Source organism: Pseudorca crassidens, chromosome 12 (genome assembly GCF_039906515.1).
Source record: "Pseudorca crassidens isolate mPseCra1 chromosome 12, mPseCra1.hap1, whole genome shotgun sequence".
NCBI lineage: Eukaryota > Metazoa > Chordata > Mammalia > Artiodactyla > Delphinidae > Pseudorca > Pseudorca crassidens.
The window spans coordinates 88,498,319-88,522,789 of NC_090307.1; the positions used below are offsets into that span (position 1 = coordinate 88,498,319).

At 47.1% G+C, this 24,471-nt stretch overlaps 1 protein-coding gene across 2 annotated transcripts in view; it reads left to right on the forward strand.

Annotated features, from left to right (window-relative positions):
* TMEM132C (transmembrane protein 132C) overlaps nucleotides 1-24,471 on the forward strand; it is a 373,251-nt gene that overhangs the window by 112,142 nt on the left and 236,638 nt on the right. For both annotated transcript variants that reach the window (XM_067701197.1, XM_067701198.1), the window contains exon 2: nucleotides 19,976-20,864. In XM_067701197.1, coding sequence (XP_067557298.1) covers nucleotides 19,976-20,864 — 889 coding nt within the window. The remainder of the gene's footprint in view (nucleotides 1-19,975; nucleotides 20,865-24,471) is intronic.

The following is a 24,471-nucleotide window of genomic DNA, read 5'->3' on the forward strand; positions in this document are numbered from 1 at the left end:
CAAATAAACATCATTTGGGAGGGAGTAAGAAGACCCATGAAAGATAGTAAAATGGGTTGAGCCCATGGGGACCGATTGGGACGGGGTGAGAGCTACTTTGGCTGGAACGGCCATGAGGTCAGCACCTGCCTTGATACATACGTTTCTTCTCCAGAGTCCCTACCACCACCCAACAGTAAATGCATTCTGTTTTCTCCCACTGGAAGGGAAGCACCGTGATGGTGGGAACTGTGTTTTGTTCACTGTGGTTTTTCTAGTGCCTGGAAAAGGCTCGGGCATGTAGTAGGTGCTCAGTGAGCTTTGCTGGATGCAATGCAAAGGAGCCAACCCCGTGAAGCTCTGGCGGGAGGAGAGCAAGCTTGAGCATCTCTGAGGTGGAATAAACAGGTCTGTGCGGTCCAGGTGTGGTACAAGCTGGGCGGGTGAAATCGGGTGAGTCCAGGTAGACGTGGGGCAGATCAGATTCCAGCCTCTGCCGTACTGAGAAGTTTAGATTTTATTCTAACGGCACAGAGGAGCCATCGGAGGGTTCTGAGTTTTCTGGGACTGTTGTAAAAGGTCACCTCAAGTGTACGGGCTAACACAACACAGATTTTTTATCTTAGCGCTCTGGAGGCCACAAGTCCAAAGGGAGTCTCACGGGGCTAAGATCAAGGGGTCTGCAGGGCTGTGTCCCTTCTGGAGGCTCCAGGGGCGGATCCGTTTTCTTGCCTTTTTGGGCTTCTAGAGGCTGCGCACACTCCTTGGCTTGTGGCGCCTTCCTCCATCTTCACAGCCAGCAAGTCCTTCTCATGAGGCATCATCTTGACCCTCCTGTCCTTCCCCGTCCTGCCACTTGGAAGGACCCTGTGGATTTCACTGGGCTTGCCCACACATCCCAGGAGCATCTTCCTGTCTTAGAGTCAGCCGGTTATCAACCTTCATTCCACCCGCAGCCTGAATTCCCCTTCTCCCTGCACCATGTTCACAGATCCTGGGATTAGGTCCTGATCTGAGGGTTCCCATGCAGAGATCACTCTGAGTCTGCGTGGGCTGGGTGGCTCGTCGACCCGCCACACACGCTGGTACCTCCTGCCCAAGGTGACTGGGGATGGAAGCGAAGGGACAGGTTTGGGGTGTCTTTGGGAATCAGATTCTGCAGTAGCCTTGCAGGGGTTCAGGCGGAAGCTGTCATTTCAAACAGCTTTAGCCTGTCCTCGTGATGTGTGTTACCAACTCCTGGACAGAAGGTCTGACGCTTTACAGCAGGGGTTTTCAAGGGGGGTCCTGGGCTGGCAGCAGCAGGACCCCGTCACCCTGCAGCGTGTTAGAAATGCGTGTGCTCCACCCTGCCCCCCAGACTCCGGGCGAGGGGTGGCAATCCCGTGTGTGGATACCACGGTCAGAACCTGTGAGGCAGCTGAGGTCTGTTCCAACACCCAGAGCCTGGGGTTCTGCTGTGCCCGTGATCTGAGGCAGCAGGCCGGCGGGGTGGCCTTTGAGAAAGTCGGGAGGCCCTTTCTTACCTTTCCTCCAAGACTGCACTGCATGAATCTCAGGGATGGAGACAGGCTCCCTGGACAGAGGCTCCCTGTGGTGAGATTAAAGGAGTCCCTGGGCCCCGACTTTTTATGCAAATGTCTGCTAAATGGGCACAGGCATGTATGTCCCTTAGGAAAGATGTCCTTAGTACTCAGCAGCGTCCCCAAAAGACCCAAGACCCCATAAAAGGATTAAGCAGCTCCATTCTGTGTGTTGGACGTGAGGAAGGAACATGAATAGCATGTATTGAACCTGTCCTGGACACAGGACTCTGTTTTAACCATTTTATATACACTGACATAGTTACTACTTCAGGAGGAACGTGTCATCCTTACTACTCTCCCCATTTTACAGATAAGGAAACTGAGGCACAAAGAGATGAAATGCCTTGCTCTAGGCCACACAGCTGCTAAAGGGTGGAGACAGGATCCGTGCCCAGGCAGCCAGGCTTCAACCCCTGGGTTCGCAGCCCCGAGCTGCACTCTAGACCCAGGTGGGCTGACTTGACCATGGCCCCTGGGACCGGCCCCGCCATCTGCTTGTAGGGTCTGTAGCTGAGAATTGTGTCTACATTTTTAAATGGTTGCATTTGAAACGGTTATATAAGTACTTACATAATGTCCTTGATTTTTGCCTCTTGGTCTAAAATACCTGCCGTCTACGAGTGCCTGCTATCTGGACCTTTAAGAAAAATTGGCTGCTGGTGCCTTTCTCTGCCCCTCTCCCTCTTCCTGTCACTCTCGCTCCCACTCTCACTGTCACTCTGTCTGTCTCTCTCTCTGGAGAAGCTGTGTACACACGACACAGACTCTTCCCTCCAGGGAGAGAGGGAGCTGGTGCTTTCAAGAACTCTGGTGGGGTGATTTCTGTAAACCACTGCAGCAGCCCCTGGGGAGAAGGTGGTTTCCATTCCCATTTCAATTGATGAAGAAACTGAGGCTCATGAAGGTAGAGTCTCTTGTCCAATGGCCAGGTTAACGAGCTAGGATGTCACCTCCAAAGCACACTTCTTTCTCAACCTCGTGGTTCTCCTGACCCAAAGGAGTTGATATTCCAGTTTGACAAACAGGACTTGAGCACGAGAGAGCCTGACCTCAGGGCGTCAGAGAGGACCACGGTGCGTGGACAGACTGTGGGTAGGACAGATAGTCGGGAAAGAGGAAGGGCCACTGCTGGCCAGAGATGGCAAGGAAGACTTCCTGGAGGAGGCGAGGCAAGAACAAGTGATATTCAAACTGCCTTACACAGCAAGGGAACTTACGTGTTGTGGCTCAGAGCTGCATGGCAGTTTCTGACCTCAAGTGTAGAGGGTTCGAGGTGCATAAACAATGTCATTAGGAGTCTGCGGGTAATGGAAACCTGAAAATGGGTGGTTCAGACAAATTGGAGGCTTTGTTTTTCTTACAAAACAAAAAGTCCTGAGAAATTTCTTGTCCTGACAGACAGCCTCACAGCAGCATCACTATAAAATTGATCCCCACTTGATCCAGGAAATGACCGGACAAGAAAACCCCCTCATCCTGTGACACTGAACAAACTCCCTCTTCTGAAATGTCCCCAAACTTTTCCCATGCCCCCTTCAGCCAACCAAGAACTGTCAAGCGTACCAAAGATCGATTGGAGGGTCTCCCCCGATTCAGATTTCCCAACTTCATACAGCACTTGTCAATCAGACATGGTCACATGGCTCCGTCCTTTTACTCTTTAAAATTGCCTCTCCTTCCTAAGACCCTCGAACCCCTGCTGAAAGGAAGCTGACAGTGGATGGGTTTCCTTACCGTGAGTCTAGGAATCAGCAGCCTTTCTTATCTTGGAATTAGTTTTGTCTTCGATGGTCCAAAGTTTGGTGGCCCAGGTTGGTATGATGCTTCAAGATGCCGAGAGGGACCCAGACACTGCTGGTGTCACTAAGCCCAGCCCATGAGAGCTCAGCCTCTTGAAGACAGGAGTATCAAGGAATCTGTGGACATATTTATTATTCAAAACCCCACAGGCAGGGAAGGGAGCATTTCACAAGGACTTTTAATAACATAGGAAGGGGAAAAAAAGGTTTAGCAGAAAAATAAAGCAACAGATACACCTGTGCAACTTGGATTAAACCTCCACATGGGTACCAGGGACGCTCACAAGGAAATCGTCTGGTCAGCCCAGCGTCTGCTGACCCCCATCTGATCCTAGGATGAAGCTGAGGCATGTTGGGTGCACAAGTATTTATGCGAAACTCACTGCTTTCCATCTCCTTTGAAGTTGGATATTAGAAGACATAGCAAAGAAGGGACTTCCCTGGCAGTCCAGTGGTTAAGACTTTGCCTTCCAATACTGTGGGTGTGGGTTCGATCCCCGGTTGGGGAGCTAAGATCCCACATGCCTCGCGGCCAAAATACCAAAACATAAAAGCAATATTGTAACAAATTCAATAAAGACTTTAAAAATGGTCCACATCAAAAAAAAATCTTAAAAAAAAAAAAAAGAAATCGCAAGGAAAGGGAGGGGGGAGTAATTCTACTTTTAAATGGTGCACCTGTTGAGAAGTCACACACAGAACTATTTACACATCTACTTTGCTGTGTCAGTCGGCCAAATCAGATCATTGCAGCCCTGTTGCCAAGGGAAGCTGTCTTGAAACAGCATTTGAATCGCACAAGTAATGTGTGAATACACGCTCTCATTTTATAAAAGGAAAGAAAACACCCAGTAAAGCTAAGATATGTGTGACCTTCCAAAAGATCTCATCTCCCTTTCGATTAATAACCACTTTTGTAGAAACGAAATTGAGCTATTTGTAATGAGGTGGATAGACCTAGAGTCTGTCATACAGAGTGAAGTAAGTCAGAAAGAGAAAGACAAATACTGTATGCTAACACATATATATGGAATCTAAGGAAAAAAACTGTCATGAAGAACCTAGGGGTAAGACAGGAATAAAGACACAGACCTACTAGAGAATGGACTTGAGGATATGGGGAGGGGAAGGGTAAGCTGGGACAAAGCGAGGGAGAGGCATGGACATATATACACTACCAAACGTAAGGTAGATAGCTAGTGGGAAGCAGCCGCATAGCACAGGGAGATCAGCTCGGTGCTTTGTGACCACCTAGAGGGATGGGATAGGGAGGGTGGGAGAGAGGGAGATGCAAGAGGGAGGAGATATGGGAACATATGTATATGTATAACTGATTCACTTTGTTATAAAGCAGAAACCAACACACCATTGTAAAGCAATTATACTCCAATAAAGGTGTAAAAAAAAAATCACTTTTGTAAGTGTGATATTATCATAAAAAACTTCTCCTAAACATTTGTATGTATGTATAGATAGAAGGTAGAATAGTGTGTTTCAGTTTGTTCTTATTTTAACATAATTATTATGTGAAGTTTATTAATATATGCTAATTTTATAAATATCAGTATTGATACAGTTACTTTTGATGTAAGTATTTTAATATTTTATGATACTTGCGTGTAAGTGTGTGATAATGCTAATTGTCTACACAGTATTCCTTCTCGTAGCCTAGTAGTTGGGGCATCTCTGCCCCTTCCCCACGGTAGAGGCTATGTCTCTCCCCACGCCTCCTCCCCTTCTCCCAGCACCCCTGCTCTCTGGGGAGCATGGTTTGCTGTTCCTTCTTCTTCAGCTTAAGGCTTTTGTCCCGGGGCAGAGAGGGAAGGGTCTGGGTGGGGCTTCCCCAATGGCTTTCTAGTATGCTCCATACTTTTTTATTGAAGTATAGTTGATTTACAGTGTTTCAGGTGTACAGCAAAGTGATTCAGTTATATATATATATATATACACACACGTGTATATGTCTATTCCTTTTCAGAGTCTTTTCCATTATAGGTTATTATAAGATATCGAATACAGTTCCCTGTGCTATACAGTAGGTCCTTGTTTCTCTTTTATATATAGTAGTGTGTATCTGTTAATCCTGCATTCCCAATTTGTTCCTCCCTACCCCTTTCCCCTAGTAACCGTAAGTTTGTTTTCTGTGTCGTGTACATGCCCTTTTATTTTTTTAATTTTTATTGGAGTACAGTTGATTTACAATGTGGTGTTAGTTTCAGGTATACAGCAAAGTGAATCAGTTATGCATATACATAGATCCACTGTTTTTTAGATTCTTTTCCCATATAGGCCATTACAGAGTATTGAGTAGAGTTCCCTGTGCTATACAGTAGGTCCTTATTAGTCATCTATTTTATATAGAGTAGCATGTCTATGTCAATCCCAGTCTCCCAATTTATCCCTCCCCCCCGCCTTACCCCCTGGTAACCATAAGATTGTTTTCTACATCTGTGATTCTATTTCCGTTTTGCAGGTAAGTTCATTTTGTACATGCCTTTTTAAGTTTGTGAGTTTCCAAAGGAAGGTGCCTCTTTCTGGAACAATTGCAAACTTAGCCTTCGACGCCAAGGTCCAGCTGTATACCCTGGTAGAAGGCAAGAAGGGCGCCCACATTCTATAAAAAATTCAAAAGCAACAACAAAACTGAGTGAAAGTTGGTCTGCCTTCCTTATCACTGTGGACCGGCCATCGGAAACTTCAAGAGTAGCAAAATGTGACGCCCTCGCCCTGCGACATCACCGTCTCGTGCAAACACCTCCTCCAGAGTATGGGTCCAAGGTGCCTGCCTCACTTTCCTTCCCAGCCTGGCCAATTCTGAAGCACCATCTCATCACAGGACCACCTTCTGCTTGTAAACAGTTACTAAGGCACACATCTCAGCTCTTGTATCACATTGGCATCCTTATTTCTACCCATCGTCATTCTTCCCTTCTGTGGCCGGTCTCCTCTCCTGGGCTTAGAGTCCTATGAGCTTGATAACCGTAGTTTATTTATCTAAACATAATTCCTGACAGAAGCCAGGCAGCGCAAGACACACCGAAGGTTCCCAGTTAATATTTATTGGATGAAGAACATTCCTCATAATATCCCCCAGTTGGAGTGGGTGTTTTTTTTTTTTTTTGAGATTAATGTTAAGACCAAGATCGAAGGCTTGCCCCTGCAATATTAAATAAGAACAGTTGTAAGCTCAGCGGCCTCATCAATTACAAACGGGAAATTGAGGATCAGTTAGTTCAGAGTGACGGGAAGTGCATCTCAGATGGGCTTAAGCTATGAACGGAAACACCCAAAGACCCTCTGACTTTAGGCATGGCTGGATTTAGGGGCTCCAGCTCTTAACTCTTCTTTCCTCAATGTTAACTTGATTTTCGAGCTGGAGTTCAGCATCTCTAGACCAGCACAGCCGTAGATGGTTAATAGCCCTCTTGCTGTTATTTTTACTAAGCTGGCACTGTATAGGAAAAACATCGCTGGAAGAGAGAGATGTGAACATAAAGAAAGCTTATGTCCTGAAGCAGGTGAGCACGTGGGTCCTGAGTTCAAATCCTGATTCTAGTACTCTTAGCTGGGTGATGCTTGGGTAGGTTACAAAACCTCTTTGAACCTCAGTCTTCTTGTGTGTAAAATGGGGTCATAAGAGTACTTAACATAAAGGGCTGTTCCAAGTTTAAACGACTGAGATGCAGTACCTGGACCTACAGGTTGTTGATGGTCGGTGTTGCTCTGTTCATCCTTCTGTATCCATAATGCAGGTTTTATGAGGCTAATGTTTCACCTTCCATCTAAGGGACTTTTTTCCCCTTGAGTGTTCAGAATTCTCCCCTCTCAATTCTCCATCCTTTGTGGGAAACTCGGTTTCAGTGTCTTCTTTCACGATATGAAGAGTTAAAAGCTATATATAATGAAAGAGAAAACGCTTTCATCTTCTGATGGATTCTTTCCTCTTTTTTGTTTACTCAACCATCAGGAAAGCATTTTCTACTTTGTAGCCTAAGACTCCTCATTGATATAATCATCTGAAATACTGGTGCAACCAATCAAAACTACAGATGCTAACCAGCAGGCAAATGAGACTCATGTGTTGGGGGAAAAATGAGGATGACTCAGTGGGTTGCAGAAGGGTTTTTTAAAATTATCTGTCATTAGTGGGAAAGAAAATACATGGACTCTATTAAAAATAAGCTCTTTGGGCTTCCCTGGTGGCGCAGTGGTTGAGCGTCCACCTGCCGATGCAGGGGACGCGGGTTCGTGCCCCGGTCCGGGAAGATCCCACATGCCGCGGAGCGGCTGGGCCCGTGAGCCATGGCCGCTGAGCCTGCGCGTCCGGAGCCTGTGCTCCGCAACGGGAGAGGCCACGACAGTGAGAGGCCCGCGTACCGCAATAAATAAATAAGCTCTTTATTTTTTAGGGGGAAAAACCATCATAAAGAACAGGAATGCTGTTCCCTTTTATTTACATGAATTGAGATAATTGGGACTCTCAGGATAAACAATACCACCATCTGTGATAAATAAATGCTTCTCTCTTTGAATAGATACAGCAAAACATTCCCAAAGCGACCATATGCTATGTGAACATCAAATGCAGTTATTTAAATTCTGCTGTAAATGCTTACGTTATGCAACTCCAAATCTCTGCCGATGTTTGAATCCAATCTTTTTTTTCATCCTTTTCCAAACTGTCTTGGAGGCATCGTAAGAGGCATGTTTACATTTGGATCAATGAATAAACCTGGTATCTCTGTCAGATTGTAAAGAGCCCTGAAGGAAACACCAAGAAAGTCCTCATCTGCATGAAACACAACTCTTAGAAAGGCTTCGCCTATGTCAGAGGTCAGCAAACAACGGCTCACAGGCAGATCCAGCCACCACTGCGTTTGGATGACCTGTGAACTAAGAATACTCTTACGTTTTTAAATGATTGGAGAAAAAGCATATTTTAAAGAAGAAGAATGTTTCTGACGTCATAATTCTATGAAGTTCCGATTTCAGTGTCCATAAATAAAGTTTTATTGGAGCACGGGCACAGCCGTGTTTACACTGGTCTCCGGCTGCCCTTTTGGCATAACAGAAGGGTTAAGTAGTTGAAACAGAGTGTATTCAGCCCATTAAGCCTAAAATGTTTACTGTGTGGGCCTTGACGGAAAACGTGTCTCGATCCCTTCTTTCCATGACCTGTGAAGCCAGATCACCTCAGTGGATGAAGCCTGTCTGTATCATCTCAGAAGCTTTCCGCTGAAAGTAAGAGAAAACCCGTGTCCTTTATGGTTGTGCACTGGTTCTCATAATAGGAAGGGCAGTGGAGAGGCAAGATTGAGGGTGTGTGTATTCAGTGGTCTCCCCCTTTGGTGTCAAGACCCAGGATCCCGCCACTGTACCTCCCCCATCCTGGCTTTGTCTCGGAATTTCACTCAGTTTCAGGATGGGTGACAGTATTAGTGGGGTGAACTGGTCTTTCCCTTGCCTCTGGGAAGAAAGACGTTTGCTGCCACGGTTCTCTTAGGGGGGAGGGCTTCTCTCCCAGGAGTCCCAGCAAACCTCCCCTTGTAGCTCCTGGGCCCAAAGTGTCCAAGGGCATGGTTTCCCAACCTCAGTGCCATTGACCTTTGGGGCCAGCTAATTCTTAGCTGTGGAGCTGTCCTGCACATGGAAAGCACTGAGAAGCATCCCTGGCATCTGTCCACTAGAGGCCGGTAGCATCCTAACCCCCCAACCATGGCAGTGGAACTGTTTCCATGTGAGTGAAATCATACAGTACGTGTCTTTCACCATATGATTTATTTCACTTAGCATGATACTCTCGAGATCCATCTGTGTTGTCTCAAATGGCAAGATTTCATCTTTTTTATGGATGAGTAGTCTTCCCTTATATGTAGGTATCTAGATAGATAGAAACATCTATAGATACACAGGTACATAGATATCTACATAGACGTCAATATCTATCTCTATAGATAGATGTATAGATACCACATCTTCTTTATCCATTTACCCACTGATGGGCACTCGGGTTGTTTCCATGTCTCGGCTATTGTAAACAGTACCGCAGTGAACATAGGGGTGCAGATGTCTTTTCAAATTAGTGTTTCTGTATTCTTTGGATAAATACCCGGAAGTAGGATAGCTGGATCATATAGCAGCTCTATTCTTAATTTTTTGAGGACTCTCTGTACTGTCTTCCATGGTGGATGCAGCAGTTTACATTCCCACCAACCAAGCAACCAACCAACCAAGCAACATGAAATCAGAATAAGTGAACAGACCAAACCAAACAAAAACAAATACGTAGATACAGAGGACAGAGTAGTGGTTACCAGGGGGAGGGGGGGCTTCTCTGGTGGCGCAGTGGTTGAGAGTCTGCCTGCCGATGCAGGGGACGCGGGTTCGTGCCCCGGTCCGGGAAGATCCCACATGCCGCGGAGCGGCTGGGCCCGTGAGCCATGGCCGCTGAGCCTGCGCGTCCGGAGCCTGTGCTCCGCAACGGGAGAGGCCACAGCAGTGAGAGGCCCGCGTACCGCAAAAAAAAAAAAAAAATAGGGGGAGGGGCGGCTACATGGGTCAAGGGGATTGACTGTGTGCTGAGGGATGGAAACCAGTTTTCGGTGGTGAGCGTGCTGTAGTGTATACAGAAGTAAACATACAATGTTGGCCACATGAAACTTGCATAGAATTATAAGTCAGTGTTACCCCAATTAGAAAAATACATTGAAAAAATTAAAAATTTACAAAAACAGCTACATCAAGAAAAAAATTGTTTCCAGACATTTCCAGATGGCCCCCAGGTGGCATAATTGCCCCTATGTGGGAACCACGGGTTTGGGCCTGTGCAGAATTGAACCAGTTACTGGAGACAGATCTGGAATTACCCTGTGTGGTTTAAACCAGGGGTTGGCAAACATCAGACCATGGGCCAAATCCAGCCCACCACCTAGTTTTGTGTGGCCCACAGGCTGAGTCAGGGTGATGTAAACGTGTAAGAATGGTAAAAAGTAAAACTGTAAATGGTTACATTTAAAATAGCTATATAAGTACCTTTGTAACATTGATTTTGCTTCTAAGGCTGCAAAGCCTAAGGTGTTTATTATATTCTCTTCAAGAAAAAAATGTGCCAACCCCTGGATTAGACCAGTGGTTCTCAACCCTTAGCTTTATAGATCATAAAATTAAATTCATAGTCTTGTAAACTGTCTCTATGCATAATTAAAAACAAATCAGTCTGGTGCCCTGTTCTAGAGATGAAAAATATGACCAAAGTAATGGATCGGAAAATAATATTTTAATATGTGTACATATAGGGGAGGTCAAATGAAGTCGTCAGATACTCGCCCGTGTACTTAGCGTCAGCATGGATGTGTCAGCCACACATGCAGGCTGGTATAGCTCTTTGGGCAATTTGGATTTCACAGGCAGATAGGGCATTGCTCATGTAATTTGCCAAAAGGGTAAACAAGTTTTTAGTAAAGTTTCATGAAATCAAAGTACAACCTGGATTTCCCTGATGGTGCAGTGGTTAAGAATCTGCCTGCCAATGCAGGGGACACAGGATCGAGCCCTGGTCCGGGAAGATCCCACATGCCGCGGGGCAACTAAGCCCGTGCGCCACAACTACTGAGCCCGCAAGCCACAACTGCTGAGCCCACGTGCCGCAACTACTGAACCCCGTGTGCCCAGAGCCCGTGCTCCACAAGAAGAGAAGCCACTGCAATGAGACGCCCGCGCACTGCAACGAAGAGTAACCCCTGCTCGCCACAACTAGAGAAAGCCCGTGTGCAGCAACGAAGACCCATAAATAAATAAGCCATAAATAAATAAGTACAATCTGCACCCCAGTAATTGCAATACTGGCAAATGCACAGGTTGCATCGTTGCCCCTCCTGGAATTTTTAGTGGAGATAGGTTCTTGGCTTGGGTCGTCCTAATAGGTTTCTCACCTTTGTGAGTGTCCAGTGGGACAGTCAGAAGTCATGCAGGGCCTGGGCAATTATTTGTTGCCTGGGACCATTTCAGGCCTTGCAGGGCATCCAGCAGAGCTGGACCCCGCTTTCTAAACATCAGTGGTATTCTTCCCTCTAGTCACTGTGATAACCAGCTCTGCTTCTGCAAACACCCCGAATGCCATCTCTGGTCAGCGGAACGGTACCACCATCCGCCCCCATAAAGACGTCTGTTCCTCAGTTGTCAGAGCCTGTGAATGTGTGATCTTACGTGGCAAGAGGGACTTAGCAGATGTGATTCAGTTGAACATTTTGAGATGAGGAGATGGTCCTGGATCACCCAGATGAGCTGATGTAACCACAAAGGTCCTTACAAGACGGAGGCCGGAGGTCAGAGAGAAGAGAAGCTGCTGGCTTTGAAGAGAGAGAGAGGAAGGAAGTGGCCAGGAGCCACGGAACGCAGGCGCCTCTAACAAACGGAAAAGGCTCGGAAGTGATTGTCCCCTGAAGCCTCCCCGGGAGATCGCAGCCCTGCCGACCCCTTCATGGTAGACTTCTGACTTCCAGAACTATAAATAAATATTTTTTTGCTGTTGGTTTACACTACTAAGCTGTGGTAATGTGTTACGGCGGCAATAGGAAACTAATATGTACATTGTCTCACGGGGGAGCTCTGTCTTGAGCCAGTCGGAGCCCCTCGTGGACCTGGGGTCTGAGCCACATTGCAGGGATGGAGGAGGAGGGATTGGCCTTGTGGGCCGTTTGCCAAGATCAAGCCATTTGCCAATTGCAGCCCAGTTAAAAGACTGCGTTTTAGGGGCTTCCCTAGTGGCGCAGTGGTTGGGGGTCTGCCTGCCGATGCAGGGAACACAGGTTCGTGCCCCGGTCCGGGAAGATCCCACATGCCGCGGAGCGGCTGCGCCCGTGAGCCACGGCCGCTGAGCCTGCACGTCCGGAGCCTGTGCTCCGCAACGGGAGAGGCCACAACAGCGAGAGGCCCGTGTACCGCAAAAAAAAAAAAAAAAAAAAAAAAAGACTGCGTTTTAGATTTAGAACTTTGCATAGCAAATATTTCCCTCTGTGCCTACCCGAGGCACTATTCTCATGCTGATAAAGGCTGAGATTCTGGGTGTTTTAGAGAGTTTGTCTTTGAAAGGCATGTCTCCTTTGCTCTACTTCCAGGGGACTGATTGAGGAGTGCCTGAGAGTGATTATGGACTTTAACCAGAGAACGGGGGGGGGGGGGGGGGGGGAGATACCCCCCCATGGCCTCCAAGGGGAATATAAGTACCTGCTCCTTTAAAGGAGAGTTTTACTGTTTCGAAATTGCAAACCACACTATGTAATTTCAGCTGAGGATACTGGGGGGAGGTTTGTTCAGAAGAGGCATTGAAATCAAATAATCCATTTATCAAGGTGCCTTTTGTTTCAAGAAGAAAAGTAACCATGTGTCATATTTATCAGAGAGACATTTTGCGTCTGGCGAATGTTATAAATCACAAATGGTGGGGGGAGAGGAAAAAAACCTTCCAAGTACTCAGGCCGGCTTGTGTTTCAAGTAAGCTGCGATGACTTGGAAGGAAAGTCCAATCAGGGTTTTTCTTGAGGCTTGTGGGGAAAGGCAGGTTTCTGTGTCGTAGGTTTCTGATATCACACAGGTAAACTGGAGATGTCGGAACAGGTCATTGAAGTTATAACAAGAGCCCACCCCTCTTGATCGCAGATTTCTTTTCTCACATGGCTGTCACCCAACTTTTTTTTTTTTTTTTTACGAATTATAATTATCACCTATTTTTTTCATGTTGCTATAGCCTGAAAACCTTTTTACTATAACTTATCAACAGGATTGAAATAATGGTAATGATCATAATGATAATAACAGGAACAGAAACTGCTCCCCAATTATTAGGCATGTTCTAGGTGCTGGGTACTTTCTTTATTGCTCTAAGGGAATTGGTTTTGATATGATTCCCACTTTAAAGATGAAGATTCTCAAACTCAAAAGTTTAAGGTATTTGCAAAAAACCCAAAAACTTACTTAGTACGTTGGGGACAGGGGTTCATTTTTGGATGTGGTCTGGCTTTGGGAATGCTCTTAACCTGGGATGCATTCCTCTCACTGGGCTGGAGAGGGTTCGGTTACAATCCTTCCTCCTGTCTCTTTGGCATCTGTGACAAACCTCTGAACACCTGCTGTGAATCGAGCTAGATCAGGGTTTCTCATCCTTGGCACTACCGGCGTTTTGGACTGGACGATTCTTTGTGGCGGGGGGCTGTCCCGTGCATGGTAGGATGTTCTCAGCATCGCTAGTCTCACCCCACTAGGTGACAGTAGCACCCAGCTGTGAAAATCAAAAATGTCTCCTGTAGACGTTGCCAGGCGTCTCCAGGGTGCAAAGTCACCCTTAGTTGAGAACCTCGATACTCTTTAGGAAGGACCTTTGCACATCCTGAAGCAGCACCACTTGTGCCTCTGGAGTATTCCAGCGGGGTTTGCTTGTAGCTTATTTAATTGACAAGGAAACCGGGACCCAGCATTTTCACCAAAGTACCACATGAGCATCCATCCCTTACCACATTCAGGGCAACGGCGGGCCCCGGCCCCGCTTCCTAGACCAACTTCCCACTCCTCACACACCCAGCTCCTGAGCTTTCCCTCCACTGACCCTTTCCTGGTGCTGTGCTCCACACCCCGCTTCCAAGGATCCTTCCCCTATTCCACTCACCCTCCCGAGATCCAACCCATCCTTCATGTCACAGCTCAGAGAGAATCAATGCTAAAGAATCCATCTCGGTCAACACATCCCAAAGCGAGCCTCGCAGTGGAGGGGGCACATGACGTTCGCCGAAGGGTCATTTCCCCTGGGGTTGCTCTGTCTGGGTGCTAAGTGGCATGGACACCTGCTGCGTCCACTGTCTCAGAATCTCAAAAACTCAATTTCCGGCAGGCAGCTTTGCAGTAGAGTTCTCTGATGAGCGGCTGATGGAGGACACCATATCCCGACACTGACAGGCAAGCACAGATAAAGAAAATGGATAAACAGGAAGGGAGACAGCAAATGAACGTGCTGTCAGCTGGGAGGCCAGATGCGGAGGTGCAGCTGTCAGCTTCTCTCCTCTTCCCCGCTCCACGTCCGGAGGCAGACAGCATCGGACTTTTCCAGGGGTATTGTTTCAGATGGTAAAAATTACTCAACAATCCTATCTTTCTAGGAGACGCTGCTATGAGCGGATGAACCAGAATTAGAGGGTGGATATCTGTCTGTGTTTCACTAGGTCACGGCAACCGTGGGATGGTTTCCTTGCAATCAGCAGATAGAGCGTCAGGAGAGAAATACCACAACGGCTGGTAACCACCACGGGTCCCTTAATCTGCCAGATGAAGGCTCCCCAAAATGTGAGATGAGCTTGGGAGACCCATATGGTGTCATAGCACGTGGCTGTGCAGACGGGCCTAGCACAGCTCCAGGGGGGCCGTTTTCATGAGTGTCTATGAGGTTGGGTATTGCAGGTCCACCTACAAGGTGGGAAACCACTTGAGTCTTACCAATGAGAAAGTGATTCCCTTTTCAGTTCTGTTTGAATTACTCTAATTCCCTCGAGGAGGAGGGAGTCTCATGTTGGTGTCACTGTATTTGTTTAGTTTCTTATCCTTGGTTATCTCTCGATATTTATGAGTTACCCCATCAGGTGTTGCTGCATAAAAAACCACCTCCAAATTTAGAGACCTAGTTCGCTTTTCATTTCTCATGAGTCTAGGGGTGACCAGTCTTTGCTGAACTTGGCTAATTGTGGCTGGGCTCTCTCACTTGTTCGGGGGTGGCCGCAGGCTCCGGGTTGGCTGATTTGGGATGGCCTCCACTGGAATAACTCTGCTGTCCTTCACATGGTCTCTGCAGAAATTCAAAAGAGGGTTAGTGGAAACCTGAGCTTGGAATTGGCACATCGTCACTTCTGCCATATTCTGCCGACAAGAGCAAATTCAAGGCCAACCTAGATTCAAGGAGTGGGGCAATAGACTCCTAATTTTGAAGGGAAAATTGCAAAGTCACACACAAAATATGTAGAAAGAGGAGGAGAATGGGAGCCATTTTGTAATTGCTCTACAACAGGTACTATTAGACCCTATATAATGAAATCTGTCCACCTGTCTATCTACCTGTGTACCCATCCATCCATCCATCCATCCAAACATCCATCCAACCATTGATCCATCCATCCATCCATCCATCCTTCCATCCATCCATCCATCCATCCTTCCATCCATCCATCCATCCATCCATCCTTCCATCCATCCATCCATCCATCCATCCTTCTATCCATCCATCCATCCATCCATCCATCCTTCCATCCATCCATCCATCCATCCTTCCGTCCATCCATCCATCCATCCATCCATCCATCCATCCATCCATCCTTCCATCCATCCATCCATCCTTCCATCCTTCCATCCATCCATCCATCCATCCATCCATCCATCCATCCATCCATCCTTCCATCCATCCTTCCATCCTTCCATCCATCCATCCATCCATCCATCCATCCATCCATCCATCCATCCTTCCATCCATCCATCCATCCTTCCATCCTTCCATCCATCCATCCATCCATCCTTCCATCCATCCATCCATCCATCCATCCTTCCATCCATCCATCCATCCATCCATCCTTCCATCCATCCGTCCATCCGTCCTTCCGTCCATCCATCCATCCATCCATCCATCCATCCATCCATCCATCCATCCTTCCATCCATCCTTCCATCCATCCATCCATCCATCCATCCTTCCATCCATCCATCCATCCATCCATCCATCCATCCATCCTTCCATCCTTCCATCCATCCATCCATCCATCCATCCATCCATCCATCCATCCATTTATCTGTGGAAACTGAAACTGTCCAACAAGGTAAGAACTTGCCTGAGATCACATGGGTACTGAATAGATCAACTCTAGATCTCTATAGCCAAACACCATGTCTTTAACCACTATACTAGATCCCACTCCCTTCTTTACCATGTCTATCTCTTCTTGGCTCGAGTTAAATCTCTCGTTAACTGGAAAACTTCAGAACTAGGTTCAGCAGGAAGGTATGAGCTAGGCACTTCCTGTCCCATACGAAAGATGAAGAGGGCGTTAAATAATGGAAGCAGCCTAAGAGAAGAGATAAGAGGACAGCACGCCCCCTTCAGCTTTATGTCATCGAAAATAAACTCAGCATTTGCTTCAAAGCAAAAGGTTCATTTTTAGGATTTTTTTTAAAAGTAAAAAGACCAAAAAAAAAGGAGAAAAAAGGCATTTTTAGGTGCAAGAAGAGTGAAGAATGATGAGAAAGCTTGTTGACAAGCTTCCCTGTTGTGGAATACACGCTGCACAGACGGGCCTTAGAATCCTTGCTCTGTTCCTTCAGAGAGCCCTTGGCCCACTGTCTTTTCCAAACAAACCAGTCTCTAGATCTCTACCCTTCAAGGTTTAAAAGCTTTTTTGGAGGGGGATGAATACATCAGAATAAAAGCGTTAAATGTAGTAATTAATCCATTGGGTTTGATACAGTTCTACAAGTTGCTTAAAGAGTCAATGATTACCCATTCTCTAGTAGGTCTGTGTCTTTATTCCCGTCTTACCCCTAGGTTCTTCATGACCTTTTTTTTGTTTTTCTTAGATTCTATATATATGTGTTAGCATACAGTGTTTGTTTTTCTCTTTCTGACTTACTTCACTCTGCATAACAGACTCTAGGTCCATCCACCTCACTACAGATATCTCAATTTCGTTTCTTTTTATGGCTGAGTAATATTCCATTGTATATATGTGCCACATCTTCTCTATCCATTCATCCAATGATGGACACTTAGGTTGCTTCCATGTCCTGGCTATTGTAAATAGAGCTGCAATGAACATTTTGGTACATGACTCTTTTTGAATGATGGTTTTCTCAGGGTATTTGCCCAGGAGTGGGACTGCTGGGTCGTATGGTAATTCTATTTTTAGTTTTTTAAGGAACCTGCATACTGTTCTCCATAGTGGCTGTATCAATTCACATTCCCACCAACAGTGCAAGAGGGTTCCCTTTTCTCCACACCCTCTCCAGCATTTATTGTTTCTAGATTTTTTGATGATGGCCATTCTGACCAGTGTGAGATGATATCTCATTGTAGTTTTGATTTGCATTTCTCTGATGATTAGTGATGTTGAGCGTCCTTTCATGTGTTTGTTGGCAATCTGTGTATCTTCTTTGGAGAAATGTCTATTTAGGTTTTCTGCCCATGTTTGGATTAGGTCGTTTGTTTTTTTGTTATTGAGCTGCATGAGCTGCTTGTAAATCTTAGAGATTAATCCTTTGTCAGTGTGACAAAGTGAGAGAGTGGCATGGACATATATATATATACTACCAAATGTAAAATAGATAGCTAGTGGGAAGCAGCCACATAGCACAGGGAGATCAGCTCGGTGCTTTGTGACCACCTAGAGGGGTGGGATAGGGAGGGTGGGAGGGAGGGAGACGCAAGAGGGAAGAGATATGGGAACATACGTATATGTATAACTGATTCACTTTGTTATAAAGCAGAAACTAACACACCATTGTAAAGCAATCATACTCCAATAAAGATGTTAAAAAAAAAAAGTCAATGATTTTCTTTAAGCACATAGAGCCAGAACCTTTTCTAGAATGTTATGCAGGGTCTTCTGAGAGTGTTTTAACCTGGTCCTGAAATGAGTGGGTTAAAAGGGAAGCAGTAAAATATCGCTAAAGAGAGAGGGGCAAAGTACCCGTGTTACCGGTGACCTCAGAACAACGCCTCTGGGCGAAGAACAAGGGAGAAAGCTATTCCTTTGAAAAGCCACCTTTACAACCTAAGGGCGTTAGGCTGCAGCACCAAAGGCAGCTTTGATCCGCTAGCCAGTGTCCTGGCCGGGAAGAGGATTAGGGGAAGTTCCAGAGGAGGGAGGCAGTGGGGTAGCCCCATAGGCTGGATGGGCTGTGCCGGCTGCAGTTAGAAGCAGGGACAGCAGGGGAGGTTGGAGCATCAGGGGAGAGGAATGCCCGTGTTCTCTCTCAGTGTATGAATGGGGGCTTATGTGGGTTTTCTGGTCTGGTTCTGAAAGACAAGGGCCAGGCGATGGTCTTTCCTGGGCTTTGCAAAGTTAGCAGTTGGGGCGCAGTAACCTCTCGTGCCCTGGGCGAGCAGCGAGTCCCCAGCAATGTAAGTATCAACCCACGGGGAAGCTGTAGAGGGCAACCTTCAATCAGCAAGGAGGCAGCTGGTTGTACTGCTAATGATGCAGGTGATGGACAGAGAAAGACAGGAAGATGGGAGCGATGTGCTGCTTTTCCCTGGCTCAGTGTTGAACCTCCAGCCTCCAGCGTACATTTACTTACCCGGCTGGAGATTCTAACTGGTGCTTTTAGTTTTTTTTTTTTTTTTTGGTACGCGGGCCTCTCACCACTGTGGCCCGTCCCGCTGCGGAGCACAGGCTCCGGACGCGCAGGCTCGGCGGCCGTGGCTCATGGGCCCAGCTGCTCCGCGGCATGTGGGATCTTCCCGGACCGGGGCACGAACCCGCGTCCCCCGCGTCGGCAGGCGGACTCTCAACCACTGTGCCACCAGGGAAGCCCCCTAACTGGTGCTTTTAAACTCAGGTGCTCCTGAGGGTCCAGCAGGAAATGGTACTGAGCAAAGGTGGTTTGCTGGGTCTGTTCTCTTACCATTGCCGGGTGGGCAGACAGCCTACATGCTGCCACTCCTCTCATGTTTGCAGAGAAGCTGGAAACCCAGATACTCCCCAGTTTTTAAAAAAGGTTCCCGTTCATAGCCATCTTTTAAAGTACCGTGGACCAAACAGAACGCACCTGCAGGCTGAGTTGAGCACCGTAAGTGAGCAGTTTGCAGTGTCTCCCAGGTTGCCCTTTTTCTCGACTTTATGATATTTTTGGCTATGTTTAAGGTCTTGTAAAAGTTTTACACAGGCACGTTTATCACTGTTTAATTGCATTCGGCGTTTGGGTTATCGTTAGAGAGCTTTCCCTAGACCCAGGTTATAGAGGAAATCACATTTTCATTCAGTAGTGAAAAAATGTCACTTTTTTACATCTAGATCACTGATCCATTTGAAGTTCATGCTTGTGTATGGTGTGAGGTATGGCCCTAATTGTATCTTTTTGCCAAACGGCTGGTCGGTTGTCCTAGTACCGTTTAAAGTCTGTCTCTGCCTCATGATTTGTGGTACCACCTTTAAAACATACGAAATGTCTAGATGTACAGGGGCTTGTTTATGAACGGTTCCCTTCCACTGGTCTGGTTTTCTCTTCATGTACCAGTGTCATTAAAAATGTTTGAAACTCAAGCAAGTTATTAATAAATCCACCCACTTCACACTCCCACACTTGCCAGCATTAGATCGGACTCCATAAAGTTGCCGCTGTTCAACAATTCTTAATGGACAAAAATCTCCCTTTCGTAGGTTTTGACCTAATACACGCAGGTAATTTTCGGAGCATGTTGTCATTTAGTGGCTGATCGAAGGAACATGAAAATCCTAGCCAAGTGGACTGCGGAGTGTTTACCCTCGTTTCTAAATTGCTCGTCAATTACCCCTAGTTGCTCGTAAGTGACCTCTAAGGAGCCCGGAATAACCCCATCTTTGTCTTTTTCTTTTTTCTTTCCCCCCTGCAGTGATCGAGGGCCGTGGGGTCACAGACAACATCCAGAGGTTTTCCTCGCTGCCCCCTTATCTGCCCGTGACCTACCACGTGCTCAGAGCGGAGACCTCCTTCTTCCTGAAGGAAACCAACCAGGACTTGACACGCAACTCCAGCCTGCAGTCCCGAGTCGAGTCCTTCTTCCCCTACAAAGCCAGGCGGCCCCCGATCTTAAATGCCAGCTACGGGCCTTTTTCGGTGGAAAAGGTCGTGCCCCCGGACCTGATGTCGACTCCAGACTTTTTGGGTCCCACCGACAAGGTTAGTTTCAACTGGAAGCTGAAAGCGCACATCCTGCGGGACAAGGTCTCCCTGAGCCGGCCCCGCGTGCAGGTGCTCTTCCACGTGGTGGGCAGGGACTGGGACGACGCCGACCCCGCGCAGAGGCTGCCCTGCCTGCGGGTGTTCGCCTTCCGGGAGACCCGGGAGGTGAGGGGCACCTGCCGGCTGCAGGGGGCCCTGGGGCTGTGCGTGGCGCAGCTGGAGCTCCCGGCCGGCTGGTTCGGGCCCCCCACGGTGGTGGCCGGGAGGAAGAAGTCGCCCGAGCCCCCCGAGGGCAGCCCCGTGGAGCTCTACTACGCCCTGCAGCCCGGGGACGAGCGCGGAGACTGTGCGGGCGGCGACGTCCGGAAGGGCAATGCCATCCGCCCCGGGAAGGACGGGCTGGAGGAAAGCACGTCCCACCTGCAGAGGATCGGCGCCGTCGGCCTCTACCGGGTACAGGACAGCGCCCAGCTCAGCGAGTTGCGCCTCGATGGCAACGTGGCCGTCTGGCTGCCCTCCCGGCCGGCCAAGCAAGGAGACGTGGTCACTGCCTATGTCACCGTGGCCAGCAATTCCACCGTGGACTTCTTCATCTTGAGGTAGGTGCCCGCTGTAGTCTGGGGCGTGCGTATGGTGACGCCGGACGGGAAGGTGGGGTGCAGATTTGAGAAGAATCCATCTTCACCACCTTCAGGGGCGCTCCGGCTTCAGAGTAGAAGCCACATTCTGCACCCGGCCACAGGCTTTCAGCAGCTTCGCTGTATATTAGGGGGTGGGAGAATGAGGGCCGGAAGTGCACCCCTAAGAAACAAGACTAACTTACCCACTGTCTTCTGACCTTGTATTACCTTTGAATTGGCAGAAGGATAGGACTTTTTTTAAGCTTCAGATTTTTTAAATACATGTACAAATACTTGATTGCATGGCCAAGTATATGTCCAGGGGGCCCAAGAAAAGACATAGGCATACCTCACTCTCTGCTATCTCACTTGGGGTGTACACGTGAAAAAAAAAAGCCAAGGATAAGTATTTTTTTTTTTCGGTGGGGTTAAATCTTGCCAGTTAGCGGTGGGAAAACCCCAGATTCTGAGTACAGTTTAGCAATGATTCAGGGAGTCTGCCCAACAGAAGATTCTTCAGCAGAGGTATTCCATCTCATAAAAAAAGAAAAAAGAAAACTAAATTGAAACAACTACAGAACAACCCACCTACCATCACCTCTGTTGGTTCAGCAAATCACCCCAAACTTGTAATGGGCTCTTTCTCTGCACAGTGATTCTAAGGTTTAGATCAGGAGCGCCTGTTATCTGAGGATAACTAATAACGGGGGGGGGGAAAGCCACCTGAAGCAAATCCTCTCAAAATGTGGCCTAGGATTTCATAAAAATGAAAAACTATTTGCTTGAGATTTGTTTAAAAGATAAGGATGATAAATAGCAGGTTTTTGTCTGGTATCGTTAAGAAGGACTTAGGTTGTAATTGCAGCTGTGCTTTGGTTCTTTTTAGAATAAAAAATTAATCACATGTTGCTTGAGTTGCTGGGGAAAATATTCGCAAAATAGAATGATGGCATCTCGTAGCATATTTCACTTTGGTTTAAATTTTGTTGTCTGATGATAAGAATGGTCCATTTTCAAGGGTTTTAATAAGTTTCTCGAGGCATTTCTTAGTCCTTTGGATTCGAATAATTTTCTTCTGAAGTGTCTGTCTAGTCATCATCCTTATAATTTTTTCTTTCAATTTTTAAGTGGACTAGTTTTGCCAGATCCGTCTTTGACAGTGGTTTGGGATATGATCAAGGGCTTTACAGCATCACTTTCAGTGACAGTCCTGCATCTTCTACAAAATATAAACTGTGCCCTGGGGGAAAAATTCCCATCGTATTTGTACTGATGGGTGGTCAGCCTGGTGCCTGCTGCCTTTGGGGGGCGGAAGGATAAACTCAGTGTCTTAATGCAAGTGTCAGCCTTATAACTGCAGGGCCAGGATAGCAGATATTCAGATAAAAGGATCCAGGTTTGCTTCCTCCTGCCTTGGATGGGGAAAGACACTGATCTGGAAGGTTTGAGTTTCATTTCCACTGAGTCCGTTAGCACCCTGGTCTCGTGTTCTTCTATTGCAAAATAAATATATCAATCCTGAGCTTTGGACAAGAGGGATAGAAGGCAGGGCATCAGTAGTACTGCTAACAAGTTTTAAAATTCCAGAGTCATAAGTATCTTCCCACTTGTACTTATCCTTAGCTTCCCTCTTTAGCACAGCGGGCTTGAGGGGTGAGTATGCCTGAGCCACTGGGTCCCCACGTGTAAGATGCAGGGCCTTCCGCTGCAGGTGGGACACTCAGACCTGGTTCACTGGAGAGGAGAAGCTGTTTTCTGTATTTTTCATCACAAAGATGAGCATGATGTGGGAGAACACAGGTCCTGCAACCAGCTGGCCTCAGTTCTGGTCTGCTTCCTGGCTTTGGGACTGTAGGCATGCCACCTCATCTCCACGTGCCTTAGTTTCCTAATTCTGATGAGACTCTGGTACCTACTGCCGTAGGGATGGGAAGATTCAGTGGGCCGATATTTATTTGTGAGATGCTTACAACGGTATCTGGCACATAAAAGTGCTTCTATGAAGGGTTGCTGTTGAACACCCATCAGAACTTCCATAAGCATTGAATTCTATTTTAGCAGTGAAAGGATATTGCGCTTCGCATAAAACAACAGCTACCAGGTGTGTTCTGAAAGCTGTATTGATTCTCACTTCACCATGCTTTTGTTTAAAGAGCAAAAAATTTGTTTTATAATGACAAGAGCTTTGGGAGCACAGAGGGTCGGAACGACATGGATGTTGCTTGATGCCGGGAAGGGCAGTGGCCCTATTTCTGCCTTCCTGATCTTTCCACCCACGGATCAGAGTCATGGGGAGAGAGAGGAGGTGGAGGAGAAACAGAGTCAAGAATGACTCCAAGGGCTTTCCTGGTGGCGCAGTGGTTGAGAGTCCGCCTGCCGATGCAGGGGACGCGGGTTCGTGCCCCAGTCCGGGAAGATCCCACATGCCGCGGAGCGGCTGGGTCCGTGAGCCATGGCCGCTGAGCCTGCGTGTCCGGAGCCTGTGCTTCACAACGGGAGAGGCCACAACAGTGAGAGGCCCACGTACTGCAAAGAGAAAAAAAGAATGACTCTAAGACATTGGGCGTGAAGGATGCAGCTGCCCTGATTGGTATGGGAAGGCTGTGGGTAAAGTAGGTATTCCCTTTCCAGATAACGTATCTCATTTTAATTTATAAATTAATTATTCTAAGGAAAAAAATATTCAGTAAGAAAATACAAAAAGATGTACACAGATGTGGCGAAATAGTGAATTTTGCATGAGGCTTACTGAAGTCTGGGAAACACCACTTTCTTCCTAGTAGAAGTAGCAGCTCGTGGAAGTCCACCTTTATCCAGCTGTCTCCGGTGATGGTCACTGGTTCAGTCGATCACAGGAGAAATCCATCTGGCCCATCGCTGGAACCCAGCTACGAAATTCACGGGGGATTTTTTTTTTGGGGGGGGAGGGACTTTGCTACGCCCTTCCTGACCGTGAAATCCAAAGACATTCTCCATTGCCTCCCTGGAAGATGGCTTTGCCGACAAGGCTATGATGCTTGAAGACAACCCAAACTTCTTGGGAATTTTTATAGGGCCAATAACATACATGGACACTTGGCCTAAGCCTCCTTTCTGAGATCGTTTTCACACACGATACTCTCTTCCGTGGGCTCGAGGAAGCCGCCTGCATTTCATTAGTTAGTCGTGCATTTAATTCAAGGGCCATCCCTGCTTTGTGATCAAATTGGTTCCTGAGATGCAGTCAAGGTGTGGAGGTTGAAGCTTTGTTTCCTGTGGATAGAACGTTATTTTAGAAACCTATTTTGGAAAAATAGAAACATAAAATAAGGGCCAACGTAAAGGAAAATACCCAACTGGATATGTTTTACAGATACTTCTAAGTAGGTCAGTTCCATGGGTATCAGTCCCTTGTCCCCTGGGATACAGCTTAGCACATATTGGGCTGGCCAAAAAGTTCATTCGGACTTTTCCAGAAGGTGTTAACAGGAAAACCCGGATGAACTTTTTGGCCAACCCAGTAGTCAAGGACTAGTAAACATTTATTGAATTGATGCAAAAGCAAATACCTAATGTCAAATTTATACCATGATGTGCCTTTTCATGG